This window comes from Morone saxatilis, unplaced genomic scaffold (assembly GCF_004916995.1).
Source record: "Morone saxatilis isolate NCDOM2014 unplaced genomic scaffold, NCSU_SB_2.0 Contig16, whole genome shotgun sequence".
Classification (NCBI taxonomy): Eukaryota; Metazoa; Chordata; class Actinopteri; family Moronidae; genus Morone; species Morone saxatilis.
Window position 1 is genome coordinate 6,252,957 of NW_023339718.1, and position 15,018 is coordinate 6,267,974.

General features: G+C 40.4%; 1 protein-coding gene across 8 annotated transcripts in view; it reads right to left on the minus strand.

The window, feature by feature from the left end:
* Nucleotides 1-6,560: 6,560 nt before the first annotated feature.
* mef2cb (myocyte enhancer factor 2cb) overlaps nucleotides 6,561-15,018 on the minus strand; it is a 72,798-nt gene continuing 64,340 nt past the window's right edge. For all 8 annotated transcript variants that reach the window (XM_035657914.1, XM_035657912.1, XM_035657916.1 and 5 more), the window contains 4 exons: nucleotides 12,739-12,911; nucleotides 11,208-11,337; nucleotides 10,655-10,790; nucleotides 6,561-10,383 (listed from right to left, as the gene is read on the minus strand). In XM_035657914.1, the coding sequence (XP_035513807.1) occupies nucleotides 10,038-10,383; nucleotides 10,655-10,790; nucleotides 11,208-11,337; nucleotides 12,739-12,911 (785 nt within the window). In that variant the 3' untranslated portion in view covers nucleotides 6,561-10,037. The remainder of the gene's footprint in view (nucleotides 10,384-10,654; nucleotides 10,791-11,207; nucleotides 11,338-12,738; nucleotides 12,912-15,018) is intronic.

The following is a 15,018-nucleotide window of genomic DNA, read 5'->3' on the forward strand; positions in this document are numbered from 1 at the left end:
TGGGGGACTCTTCCATGGTACTCATTTGCATATATTATTGTGGTATGCAAAATAGGATGATTTCACCTTTTGGTGAGTTGTAGCATTATAGATTTAATTCAGGTCTGAAAGCACTTTGTGAAGGGAGAGTGCCATCATACTCTGTATTCTCAGTGGAATTGTTTAATTGAAGGCTGTGGAGAGTCGACACATTATGAACCTCAATGTCGAACACAACAAAAGAGCAATTGAACTGTCAATAAACCTGTTGTGTGACGTTAAAAACACAAAAGATGCACAAACATGGGCCCAGACATACGCACAGACATGCACAGGCAGTTCAGTGACATGAAGACACACGCACACACTAACACAGACACACACACACACACACACAGCCTAGAGAGAGAAGAGGGAAGAAAGATAAGAGAAATCTTTCACACACAAAAAAGTTAGAATGAGGTGACCTACTTGTCAGTAGCCTACCAGTAGCCCGTGTCTTCAGATAATTCTCGTGGTGATGACATACTTTTTTGTTTTGTTTTTGTGAATATGTTATAATGCTCGACTTTTTCTGCAAGACGAGGTGGAGCGCTTTACTCTGCAAGAACACCACTCCTCTCTGAATTTGGCGCAAAAGCGTCAGACTGTACCTGCTGTATTATTTTCACCGGTCACAATCTTCTCATCATCAAAATCTTTTCTTTTTCCCCCCTTTTCTTCAAAATGTTATTTTTCTGAATGCCTTTCACAAAATGTCAGAAAATCATCATGTGACTGAAAAGACAGCAATCTGGGAACGCAATGCATCCTTTCTCATATTACTCCCCCCCCCACCCCCCACCACCTCTTTGCCTAATTGCAGGCGTATCCATTAGATTCAACCGGATTCACGTTTTAGTTTAACAGCGAGGGCACGTTCAATGACGTAGACAAGCATATCAGCTACGTGCAGCCATATTTAAATACATCAAGGCAATTAGCGCATCAAAATATGCAAATCCCGCTTACTACATAGTCCGCCCGGCCGCAGTCGGAGTAATTCCCCCCAGCCAGTTCTTGGGTGTTTGATTGCCGTTTTGAAAGCCAACATAGCCTTGTTTGTTTTTCCAAGAGGCTTCGTTAACGTGAACGGGACAGAAGGGAGACCTGAAGAGAAGGGGAACCGTGGCTTCTGCGTGGAAAGCCGCCCATGCGTAATGAGACGACCCGCTCCGCCATTCTCAATTCTCCGACGCCGTTGGCTCTGGTGTGCGTATTATTTTTAATATTGATGCATATTCAGTGGGTAGATTTGCATTACATACTTATCGCTCAGTGTTTTTTTTTTGTACATGTGTATGCGTGTTAGAGGTAAGGACGTTGTTTGGTCTGTTAGAGCGATTACATTTATTGCCTAAAAAAATCTCAGACTTCAAATTTAAATTGAGGGTTGATGTGATACAGACTGTAGTGTGGCACGATATCGGCGGCATTGTGGTCTTAATAGTTGAGATGCTTAAAAAAAAAACTGAATGATGTAAATCGGCGAGAGCCTTTGAATACTCTAATACAGCATGCTTGGACAAAGAGCTCTCTGGTGGGCAGACAATAGAGGAGATTCCGAGGTAAGGAGTTGATACTTTAAGACAGAGACGGCTGGCTCGTAACAAGAGAATGACACGGGTTGTGTGGAAACTAATAACCAAAAAGTCTCCTGCCCGGTTTGTAAGAAATCCAGTGACGCAGCGCTGACATTTAGACTACAATTGCTCAGGCTGTCTCCTCCGGTGTCCGTGCACGCGCACAGTGGTGTCAGGGACGAGCGCGCGCATGAGAGTGCAGTGCGTTTAGAGGAACATATCCACAATTATCACATAGTATAAAACAGAAGACAGACATTTTGATGTATGCATCCCCGCTTTGTCATTCAGCCTCCTCCTCTCTACAAACCCCGCGCTCCCTGCGTCTTTGTGGTCCTCCCCGGATAAAAGCCCGTCCTGGATCAAACATCTTTAACTTACCTTCCAGTTAACAAAATCCACTGGTGCCCGCGGTGCTTGGCTACGTGCGACGTTTCTAAGCAAGTTGGTGGGACGTTTTCCAGGAGGGCAAACTTTCTGGTTTATGAGCCACAGCAGATCCAGTCCCTATAGGCTACTCCCCTCGTCATTGAACCTTGCTCTCGAACTGCTCGTGGCTCAACACCACTGGTCAGGCTAGCTCACGTAAAGATATTCAAAGCCACAGGAGTCCGTTACCCCACCTATGCTGGGCTAGTCACTCTAAAGAAAAGTCATATTTACTCATTACTTGGTCTTGGGTATTAGAATATGGCGTTACATGTGTGTGTTGCTCACTGTGAGCTTAAATCATCCAATCATCCATCCTCTGTTGTGTGGCCCACCTTTCCTTCACCACCTCCCAACACAGAGAGGGATACACCTCACCCTCGTTTACCTTCAAAAAATAAAACCAATGAGATGTGTTTTTTTTTTAATTTGGTTTTTAATGGCGATGTGAGAGGAGCTTTTATAGGAAAGGGTCGGGGAAGGTGATATGAGGTGGTGGTTTAGATGATTTAACTAATGTAACCTCTTATTCTTTCCATTGGTGTGCGTAATCGGACTAAAAAAGAATCAGGGTTGAGTAATTCGTTAACATTATTTCTTTCTCGGAACTGTAGACCTTTAACACTAGCAGGGTAAATCACATGAGCTCTGTATCTTTTAAAACCACTCTATTTGTGCTCTTCACCATAGACTGTGTAGGTCCAGAGTTTGTTGGGGCTGGAGAGGAGGACAGTCGCTGTTCACTGGTCCTCATTTGAATCGTGTATAGGAGAGACACAATTTATGGACTCCGGGTATTCTCCCTGTCCCTCATTTGTATTTAATATAACGGCGTTTTGTGATAATTGAGCCATCAGGCCGCATGTTCGAGTCCAAGAGCACCATCGGGTTTTTTTAGAGATTCTAAAGAAATTAGACGATGGCCTTTAAAACAGAGGCAAACAAAATAAGACTTTTAAATTAAAATGTGTATTTCTATATCAAAATGCTCACATTGAGGTGTAACGTGAGCCAAAAAAACCCGGCTACGAGCACCTTTGATAAAATATTTAATTCAAAACGAGGCAAGCAAAATAAGCGTGGAGCGTAATTTCTTTTCAGAAATCATCAGTGAGGCAAACAGTCATATATTAAAATACAANNCCCCCCCCCCCCCCAATTTTTAGGCCAGACATAAGCCCACGGTGCATTTTGTAATAACAGGCGAGCCTCGTCTGGCACTAGAAACAGTATTTGAAATTGGCGTAATGAAACACCTCCAAGTTAAAGAAGCAGCCAAGCTATTTTTTTTAATAGCATACCTGTAGTTGTAGAGGTGTGAGGCGTCTCCTGCCATTCACCGTGCACCGGTTGTACACTTTTTGTCCTTTTAGGGGACAGACAGACAGAAGTCCATAGCTTATATGTGTATGTGAAAGCTTTTGTTGTTTGAAAATTATGATTATTATTATTATTATTATTATTATTATTATTATTATTATTATTATTATTATTATATCTTCCTGTCTGTTTTTACTTTACATTACAGATTTTACCTTTTTAAAAATCGCTCCTTAAACAATAATGTGTACATTTAAATGAACAGGGAGGAATATTCTATCTCACACTGCCACTAACATGAGAAATCTCTGTGCAGCAGTTACACAAGCTTATTTATGTCTGTTCGATCTACATGAATAGCTTTGGAGACTGAGGATGAGGATGAGGAGGGTGAAGGTTGGGGAGTTCGACTAGACGACTAAATGGTGACATCTAGTGGTGATTTTGGAGAATGTCGCTGATGAAAACGTGGCCATCCTCCACGGTCACTGGACTTCATGCACATCTGCTGGCGCCGCCACCTCACCCACTTTTAATCGTACACATTAATGCGTGTAAAATGTGATACACAATAATGTGCAAAATCTTTAAAAAGTCTTTTTGTTGAAAGTCTAAATTGCTACAGTCCGGTATGATAGGATGTTACACTGAACAGATCATACAAAATAGGTAAAATTGTAGCATAAACTGGAATATGGTCATGAAAGGCCACTTTCGTTACTGTTTAGGGTCTTTATTTATTTGTTTTCTATTTCTATTTTTTCTATAAGCAAATTTTAAACACATCGTCTCTATTTTTTTTTATTTGGATTGAGAATTTAATGAGCTTGTTCTTCCATATTCTCACACATTTTCTGACCTTACTCTTGGCTTTTATTTCCCTCGTATCCGTGGAGTTTAACAGGAGATGGATCACATTTGAGAAACCTGTGTGCCAGTTCAAACGGAGGCGTGTCTTGCATCATTCTGACCTTTCGGGAAACTGTGTGAGAAGTGTTGTCGCAGTAGATGCTTTCTGACAGATAATAAATTATATTGTGCCAACAGTGACTTTATCAGCCTTCTTCACCACAGGCTCCTGGAATCAACCCTTCAAATTCACTAAAATGTAATGAAACAGTAGAGGAGGACTTCATGTAGTGCGGCCTAATTAAAACCTGCGGAAACGCGCTACAGTAACCCAGGAGACACTTTAGAAGATTCATACACTACAGGGTTGCCGCGATAAAAATACCATAAATTATAAAAGCACAAAAGTAGCTGTTTAGCAGCATAAACACACACACATCCCGATCTGAATATTGCAGCGATACACACATAAAATAGGATTCCGTTACAGTAATGTCATATATGTACCGTAAATCATAGACTAGACTTATTATAGAGTGTTTTGAAGAGAATAATTATAAAACGCTGTGGAATGTGAAACTATGTATCATTTCGTTATCTTCGATTTTGTTCACATCCAGTAAAACGACAGCAGCCTAATGATGAAGGTGCGTTACGTTACTTCTGAGATAAAACTACTTCTTTGAGACGTTGTAACCCTGATCGTTGATTTGAGTTTTTTTTTGTTTCTGCCTGTTTTAAAAAGAAAAGAATCGCCACCAGATATATAACAGCATAGATGTACTAAAATAAATAAATAAATAAGACTAGATGAAGATGGATAATCTAACTGCTAAATGAATAATTTACTGGAGTTTAATTGAAAGAATTACTTTGCTGCATTGTATTGTTTCCTAAATTAAAATTGAAAAAGAAATGAATCACAGTGATAGAATTAAATTGATCACAAAGATTAAAATGTTGAAATGAGTGTTTACTTCTACAGGTAACATTACGTTTACAGTTTGTTTTTTTTCCAGTAAACGCATCATTTTTTTTTTTTCAAATAATTTGACGGGATTTATAGATTTAAAGATGGCACGTTGCTCCCCGAGTTTCTAAATATGTGTTCTGAACCTGAAATTAGTTTAAAAAATAAATTGTCTTCACTTTAAGCTGCGTTTTCAGCCTGAAAGGGAGGACGTTTTGATTCGAAAAGCACCTTTTATTGATATGAGCCAAAACAGCAGGCCCACATAAACCAGACTGACGAGAGGAAAAAACAATAAACCTATAAAAATCATAGAAAATTATATTATATCAAAATAAGTTGCAGTTGGGACACTTTGGGGGNNGGGGGGGGGGGGGGAAAGGTTCGAAAAGCTCGATATCGAAATGCAAAGACATGTTTCTACAGGAAAACACATATGTTTGTATTACCTAATGTAAGTGATAAGCACTTGAAACGCGAGCCATGCAGTCGGTAGAAAAGAAATGGACAGTTCGCAGAAGAAACACAAAGGCCTCCGAAAATACGCCCAGTTGGGATCAAATGTGTTTTATTTTTTTTCAATAAGTGTTGTTGCATGTTGACAATCTGCTGCAATCACCCTGTCATCTCTTAATAAATGTGTGACTGTTGTTACTGATTATTGTGTTTGTACTGATTATTGTATTTTCAGAAGTCAGAAATGAGCCATTATAATTTAATCCGCAGTTTTTAACAGATCTACAATTTATTAGCGTCAGACATTCCCACCTGTGTCAGGAGGAAATCAGAAAAAAAAGAAAAGAAAATCATGAATTTTACAGGATGAGCTCCTCCTTCCTATTTCTATCTTTTCTCTTTTTTTCTTCCCCTTCTTTTATTCAGGGATGAATGAGATATGTCCTGGAGTAGGCCTATTTGTGTGTGTTAGGGGAATATTTCACACCTCTGTAATTTGTAGGAGCAGATTACTGTGTTTGCATTGTTTATGAACCTGTTTTTCCCCCCTGTGAATTTAAGGTCCATGTGTATTGTGTATAGCACAATGTATCACTGTGAGAGATGATGCCCCTGTAATGTTAAGTGAGATAAACCTTGGCTTTAAATGTCAAATAAATGTCTTTTCAGTATGAATACTTATGTTAAAAGGCCACATTTTTTAAAATGGAAATGGAAAGAAGAAAATGTGAAAATGATGCCATTGTCATTATTTCAATGTCATGCACTTTATATTCTCCTATTCTGTGGCACCATGCACTGACTTCCATTCATGGCAGACGTTCGTGTTGATATGTTGTTGTTGTTTTTTGAGTTTGTGCAGTATGAAAGTAACTTTTATAGATGCATGCAGAAACAAGTCAAACACAATGAAATCACACCAAGTCACATCAGGATAACTAAGAAAGCCAGTAACTTTACTGAAATCTCTGCAAAATACAAATAGCCTTTCCCTCCAGCAGAGGAGACTTTTATTTCATCCCCATACGTTTTCACTACATACAGCTGAATCAAGTCCCTTGAGTTACAGAGATGTGGATTTAATTTAATACCATCTTAGTCTCAAGTGGCGACAAAGGCCAGCTTATGCCGCTGAAAGCCGCTCTTGCGTTCCAGAAAACATTAGTTCCAAACCTCCCCCATTTTCAGGTTTATACAAGCTACATTTGATACTACAGACTGACTTTTTTAAGCATTGTAACATATTACTCTTTTTTTTTAAATTCCTTTTCAGCTTTTGAATACAACTTAAATAAACCACAAACACGGTGGAGCAACAAAGAATCCCATGTGAATGTAGGGACCTTAAGCAATGGTATTACATGGTTATTACACATGGCTGTACAGTTGTATGGTCTCCCCTTTTCACTGCAAGTGACTTTATCAAAACATCAGCTGAGGTACTGCTTGGGTCAATTTTGAGGTACCAACATTTAGTCTATTATAATAATGACAAAGAACAACTGATCAACAGGTGATGAAAAAGAATGGCTTCAAATTTAACAAACACAAAAAGAAAAAAAACAACATAAAGATATGAAGACAAGTTTTCTCCATGTCTTTGGTTAAAATTATTGTCAAAACTACAGCACTCTAATTAACCATCAGGACACGTTGGCATTATTTCAATCAGTGAGCAAGCACGATAATAAGTGTGTAATGTGCTCTGATCAAGTGGACAGCAAGCATCCGTTTCACATGAGGCCTGACTGATTCCGCTGACTGAATAACAAATTGTAAATACAAGATACGTTTTTCTGTATAACCTGTTCAATGCAATGCACATGGGGGGGACAGATGTGCGACAAAAAAAAACAAAAAAAACAGGTAAATTATTGTGGTTGGTACTGAAAATGCAGCTTGATAGCTAAAGCTACATTTGACTGACTGAGATTGAAATGTGAAACCAATTGTACATTTGAGCAAATTCTTTTATTGTCTTGTTTCAATGCTTGCAAAAACCATAAATGAATGTGAAAATAAAAGTTGAGTTTACAACACAGAAATGCCACTGGCTTTGGTTTCTCCACACTTATGCTGCCTGAAACATCATGTTTATTTTTTTCTCAACCTTTTTGTATTGAATTTTAAAAAAAGAGAAGAACACCATTATAGAGGCTCTGCCCCTGTTTGACTACACAGACTGTATACAGTAACAACATAGTGAACCTGCATGAAATATGCACATAGAAATATCATAACACTTAAGTGACAGCAGATACGGGAGTGGGAGGCAGAGAGATATGTGGCTAGTTTCATTGTTTAAAAAAGAGAAAATCAAAACAGCTATTTATTTAAAATAAACAATTGTGCTTCTTTCATACCAGCATGATCAATTTTTGTCCTTGTGTATCTGTCGCTGAGCTCTCAGTGACATGTTGAAAATGATGTGGAAACCTGTTTTGAAGAGTGGAACGTGAGGAGTCACAGGACGACACAGAATCAAATTAAGTTTCCAAATGATCAGGGATAATTACTCACAATGCACTCGCAAAATTATATTACATAAATATGATTAAAAAGAAAATTGTATTGATTGGATCTGGGCTTGTGCAACATCTTGACCAGCTGAGATTGTGGTGAAAATTTCAGTTGGAGCAGAACACTGATAATGTCAAAAACATGATTTTATAAGATTAACTATATTAAATTAGTCAATTAAGCTTAAGAATGAAAAATCAGATGCATTAAAATGCAATCTAGACGTGGATTGAGGGTCAGTCATATTTCTTTATCAGTATGACAGTCATGTACATCATGTGTCAACTTTTATTTACGTGTCATCCCCAGTTCCAGCCTCATGACATTTTCCACTAACAGTTGTTTTTTTCAGGATTCAGGCCTGTCTTTCCTCCGTCACACAAACCCGGGCAATGCTTTCCAGCTGGTTTTTAAGGTTAGACTAAATACACCCCTGATCAGCACTGTTCAGGGCTCAAATGAAACAAACCAGACAACATGTGCAACTGCACATAGAAACTCCACTAAGAAACCAACAAAAATCATTAGTATATATATTTATATATTAGAAAGCTATACACAAGCATGTTAATTTCACAGATTTTTTTTAAAGATTCTTAATATTACCATTATTATATATAATTAGAAATACACGTTTAAAAACAAACCTCTACAAAGATAAAACAGTTCAGCAAAGCATTGGATCTCAGTCTGTTTTTCATGGCTTAGGGCTTCAAAGCCCTGTCATTTCCCCTCTGGATGAACTATCCATCTCTTATTAGCAAAGCTATCAAAAAACACATTCTGGCTTATAGAAACTACAAAAAGCCACAAAAATGCTTTGCATTGTATTCCTTTCATATGAAAATATAAGCAAGTGTATCGTACAATTGTTTTTTATTTTTCCTTTTTTCGTTTATTAACACTGAATATTAATACTAGATCCAGAGTTTTCTTGATTACACTAACGTAGCTCTTAGATCAAAGGGTGGTCCTCGCTCAGCTCTGTTCTTTAAGGGAGCGCTAAAATCATCAAAGGTTCCACATGTCTAGCATTGGGTCTGCCTGTTTACCTGTACAATCCTTCAAATGTTGCATAATAGCTTTTTCATTTAGTGAGTAAATAAATCTTGTAATGTCTGGCAACTTTTGACCCCTGCCCTTCCCCCCTTGACCCTCTATTTACATAAATACGTTGAACCTGCAACATGACATCATCTAATGTTAACACACATTTTTGCAAGGGAGAACTGCAGAGAAGGTATATAGCAATGAAACTGACACTGTACACATGTATTGTTTGTCCAACTCAAGTGCTAAGGTGTTTTCCACTGGACACACTCACTCTCATGTTAATGTTTTTTTTTTTTCATTTTTTTGTCTCTAGTCACTGATATATCGCTGAGGCAAAGTGTAAGTACGTTTTATGAAACAGAGTACCTGACTATTTTTTTTGTTTATTTGTTGATATGCATATATGTACACATACACACACGTGTAAAGATATATGCATACGTGATTCTTTTTATCCACACACAATACAATTTATGCATAGTTCCCCAACAAAAATACCCGCCGGTCCCATCCCAACCAACACCCACCCTCCCAAACCCCCATTACAACACCCCACTGGTTTATATAATGTCAATATGTATAGCACACACACACTCAGCAAAAAGAAAAAAAGAAAAGAAAAAAAAGGAAAAGAAATTACAAACATATTTTTGAAAAGGGCTGTCCCTTTTCATTCCTTCAGCGTTAAAGAGATAAAAGGACATGGGGTTGGGTGGTGAGTGACTCGTGATATCGAGTGAGAGGAGGAAGAGGAGGGAGTTGATTGGGGGGCATTGTAACGCTGCGTTGTCGGGGGGCTCAGGGCAACTCGGGGCACTGCCGGGGTGAGGATAGAGCTATCATGTTGCCCATCCTTCTGACAGGCGCACCCGTTTGATGGAGGGGCTCTCGCGCTCGTCCAGGGCGGGCCGGGCCAGTCCCAGAGGTGAGTGGAACTCATTCCTGTGCTCATCGCGGTCGCTGCCCTCGTGGGAGCTGCTACAACTGCTCAGGCTATCAACAGGGGAGCGCCCCGAGTCCTGGCGGGACGAGGGGTTCTGGGGAGGTGGTACGCCACCGTAGCCCCCCGGTGTGCTGCTGGTGCGATCTCTAGGAGGAGAAACAGGTTCGGACTTGATGTGCAGGCTTTGAGCAGAGGGCAGGGAGAGATTTGAACCCTGACATAAGTGAGAGCTAGAGCAATTTCTGTAGGAAGGAAAGGAAACGCAAGGGGTTACAGAGTTACAGAGCAAGAATTAAGATTTTGAAGTCAGTCTGTCGCACGCAAACATGCATGCAAGCACGCACACACACATCCTCATTAAAACAGGGAGGTGCCATATTTGTGTTGGACCTTGCAAACGAAGGTTGAAAACAGTGAGGGACTCTTGGCGTTTCAAAAAATAATCTCTAGTGATAATTTACTTGTTACATCATGCATCCGCACAACACCTCAAATTAAGTCCAATGCACTCACCCTAGCTGGCCGAGGGCTGAGTGCTGCATGTTCTGAAGGTGTTGCTGTTGCCAACCACTCATTGAGCCGAGGTGAAGGGAGCTGCCGCTGTTGAAGCCAGACAGGGAGGACAGATCTGCGCTATTCAGGGAATACTCTGTGTACAAACACACACAAAAGGGGGAAGAGGAGGATGTAGATTATAGGTTGTTCAAAGAAGTTCAAACAAAGTTGCAAAGAGAATGCAGCTCTGGTAAATGCTGCTGTGATCTTACATGGATGTGTTAGTTGGTGTGACAATAGCACCCTCTGCTGTTAGTTTGCTTGTATAACACTTACATTTTGGAAAGGTTCACAAGCAACATATTTATTTGAAATGAGTCAAATTATAATTTTTACTGTGCATAACATCTAAACCAAATCTTGTTTGGTTATGTTTGGGTAAAGTAAAAGATAAATAAAAATATACTACATTATCAACATTTAGGATGTAAGAGAATAAGCCTGTGTTAATGGAGAAATAAAAATGGAATATATATATATATATACGTATGTGTATGTATGTGATACATACCGGTACCGTAAGAAGTAGAGATGGCAGATGGGTAACCGCCCATGCCTTGTCCTGGTAGAGTAGGAGTTGCTACTGATACCACTGGGGTGGCCAATGACTGAGCAGACTGAGAGTTGTTTATTCTCTGGTTCTGTGACAGGGGAAGAGAAGAAACAGAGAGCAAAAGAGATAGGAGAGGCTTGAGAACATGAAATCAATTCCCAGACAAAACAAACAAAAAACTGCAATAAAACCAAGAAAGATTTTTTTTTTATTATTTTCTTTCATTTCTTTCTTTCACTCAACAGATGCTGAGAGAATGAATGTGATGCCAACTTCTGGGGAAATTAATCACTTGACATGCGGCACGGCTGAACCCTGCCAACCCTATCATTTACCACCCTTTCCGAGGGCCCACTGTCGCTATAGTAACACCATCGGTCTCCACAGCAACGCAGGGTAGCGACGGCAAGGGAGAGGCACTTTACTGTAGCAGAGGGGAGGGTTTGGCAGGAAAGAATGGAGGTTTGATGCAAAATGATAGTGTACTCTTTTGTTGCCCTCCATTTCTACATTCAGAGTAATAAAAGCTTTGAGCTGTATGTGTGCAACATAAGACTATATGCAGGCGAAAAGAAAAAAGGATGGAAGGGAGGAGTAGATATACACAAGGGCTGAGGCAGAAAAGAGGCCAGGCTGCTTTTACACTGACACACCACTGGATGGCACTATGTGCCCTCACAAAATGTCATGTGAGGTGACTTTGGAGCCTTCAGCAGAGTCAGCAACAATAAAGGTAAAGGTTTCTCTGGAGTCGGGACCGCTTTTCTCAAAAACGCTGTATCTAGCTGTAATAGTCTCAGTAGTGATAGCAAAAATTGAATGCAAATTAAGAGGTTAGACTCGGGCGGCTGCTACGCTCTGAGCTCTATGAGGCACATTATGCTCTCGACAACTCTCTTTCTGAAGTTTCTGATTCTTAAGGCCTTTTAAGGGTTGTTTTGATTTCTAAATTTGAGTGGCAGTCTGACTTACCAATAGCAGATCGACATCCTCAGACTGACGGCATTAAAAGGGGAGGGTAATAAATTCACATTAGTGTGAGTTAGAATATAGTAGTGGTGACTATGTGTGGATCTAGGGATGGGGCTGCTATAGGACCGACCCAATGGAAACAGAACTAATGTGAAAAGAGAATGCTAAGAACTATTGTAACTACAGTAACGTAACACACCTCATTAAAAAGGAAAGAGAAGGGAAAGAAATATCGGGGCCTATAAGCACCAACATACGCACACAGACACAGCAGAGTATATCTGACTGTATATCAGACTTGGGTACATTTTTAAAGAAGGGTGTTCGTTTAAGAAGCTGCCAAGGTACGTGAGAAAACCACAAAAATCTCAAGATAATCAACCCAAGTCTGATATGAAGAGATGAAAGCCGCACAGAGTACACGAAAAGAAATATACAATAGCAAACAAACTGTAGGGAAAAAGGGCGGGGGAAGGAGGAATGATGACATGAAAAGAGGGACAGAAAGATTACTTACGATGGAGGGCATATTGTTCTTGGCACCAGGGGGGATGAGCACACGTAGGTCAGGTTTGCGGTTGTTCATGCCTAAGTTCATGGGTGGGGGAGACTTAGCCTGCATGTTCTTGTTCATGCCACCTGGAGAGACCAGCAGACCTGGCGAGTTGCGGTGGTTCCCATATCCATTTCCTGGGAGAGCAAAGAAATGTTTGGGAGAAAGAGGCAGAGAAACATTAAATATACCAGTATTCTTGAATGGCATTCGAACCAAAAACACAGTTACGTGTTGTTTAACTTGTTTAAAAAGTTGAATGTTGGACATAACGTTGTCCATGACATCTCCACTTCCTGTGGCAGAAGTTTTATTAGCTCACCAGTGTGACTTATAAATTGTCTTTCATTGAAATGGTACACATACACATACAGTTTTTGATTTGATAATCACCGCTGTTTGCTTTATAGTCATACACTGAAGGCATCCACTTGAGGGGACCTCACCCTCCACCTCTGTCACTGTCAGTTAAGTCTACATGTGCTCTGCAACAGCCAGTGAATCATGTAAAAACATCTAATTACGGGCAGCAAGACCACAGAGGGATGGGGCCCATCATTTGGCCCTCAGAGCTAAACACGTGTGGTTCCTCCAGACAAAGACCCTGCCTTGGGTCTGCCACCAGATCTGCATTCCCCTAAGTACCGAGGGCCAAGTGCAGCACCCATTTCCTCCTCAAAAACCGGTGGGGCAAAATCCCAGCAACATCATTAAAAAAAACTGAGAGTGGAGCATTCTTTCAAGCAACATAGTCTTTGTTTCTAACCCAATCCCGCAGGCTGTTTTTCCCCTTACTTCTCCTTCCTTCTTCCAAGGGGTAGAACACAGGGCACTGTGTGGACGTTCCCACTTGAAAGACGGGCAGGAATTATACGTTAGACATAAATGAATTTCCTAATCATATACTCCAGGGGAAAATGAGTCGCAGATGTCTTCCTGGGCAATTTCCCTCGCTGATCTTTGTTTAATTTGAGAGCGAGGTTTTTGTTGTTTGGAAATGAAAAGTCTCAAAAGCTCAATTTGAACAATCTGAAGAGTAAACGACCGCTAGCGGTGAGAGAAAATGAGGCTGACAGAAAACGAGAAAAACAGTGTGTTTGACTGCTGGTGTGTGTGTGTTTGTGCATCTGCTGGCATGTGTGATATGCGAGCTTGTATAAGTTGATGTTAACAACATAGACTTTGTGTGTTATTGTATGTTTGGCTGTATACATTTTTTGAATGTGCATGATTCTATATAAGCACCATTTTTCACACTGAGTGTACATACGCACAATATGACTTGAGACTCTATGAGACATGCTGTATGACTGCTTTTGCATGAGCCATGCATATGGATGCACGTGTGTGTTTTGTATTGGACCCTCTTAGTTCCAGTGTCAATCTCACATTAGCAAAGAGGCAGCTGCCTCTTCAGTTTTCCCGCTCTCTCATTCTCATGGCTGGCCCTTTGTGAGATTGAGTGGGTGCATGTGGAGATAGATGAATGAGACCTCACACACACATAAAGCACACACATACAGCACACATACACACACTTTAGTAAATAACCCAGCAGGAAGTACATCAGTGTTTCTGTACAGATGAATAAAAAAAGAGATTGAGCTATAGAGAGACATTAATACACACTTTGGTCAAGATGACACGGACTTCATCTTGGTGACAGTTAATCAGACATCTGTGTATTGCCACCCTGTGGAGATGGCTGCAGTCCAGTCAATTATCTGCTAGATGACTATGATCATGAGTGGCATAGGCCAGTCCTTAAGCACTTCAAAAGTAAAATCATTAGCTAATTAAGCTAATGAAGCAAGAACTATGACTCAAAGTCTCTATTCTGTAGCCTGATCACCCTGATTTTAGGACGGCTGTATTCAATAGTGACACACTGACTCACTCGACTACGAAATCAGCTGAAGACATGATATCCACAGCTCATTTCCACTCTTATCCTCTAATGCTACTATGCATGGTCGTGCTGCGGCGCAGGCTGGCGCCAACCGTTTAGAGGAAGTACCAAAATGAAACACAGCCCAGCCAGGAGTCTGTTTTGCTGCTGTATAAAACTCACACATAGAGGACAACATCTGATCTGAGATTCAGATAAACAGCTTTTTGCTATTTCTGAGGTGTGGGCAGACAAGTGAGGTCAAAGCTGAAGGATTGCAATCTGTCTCTATAGGTGCCATGGTTACAACTTAGCCCACTTCGAGATGCATGTGTTTGACAAGCCCCCCCCCCCCC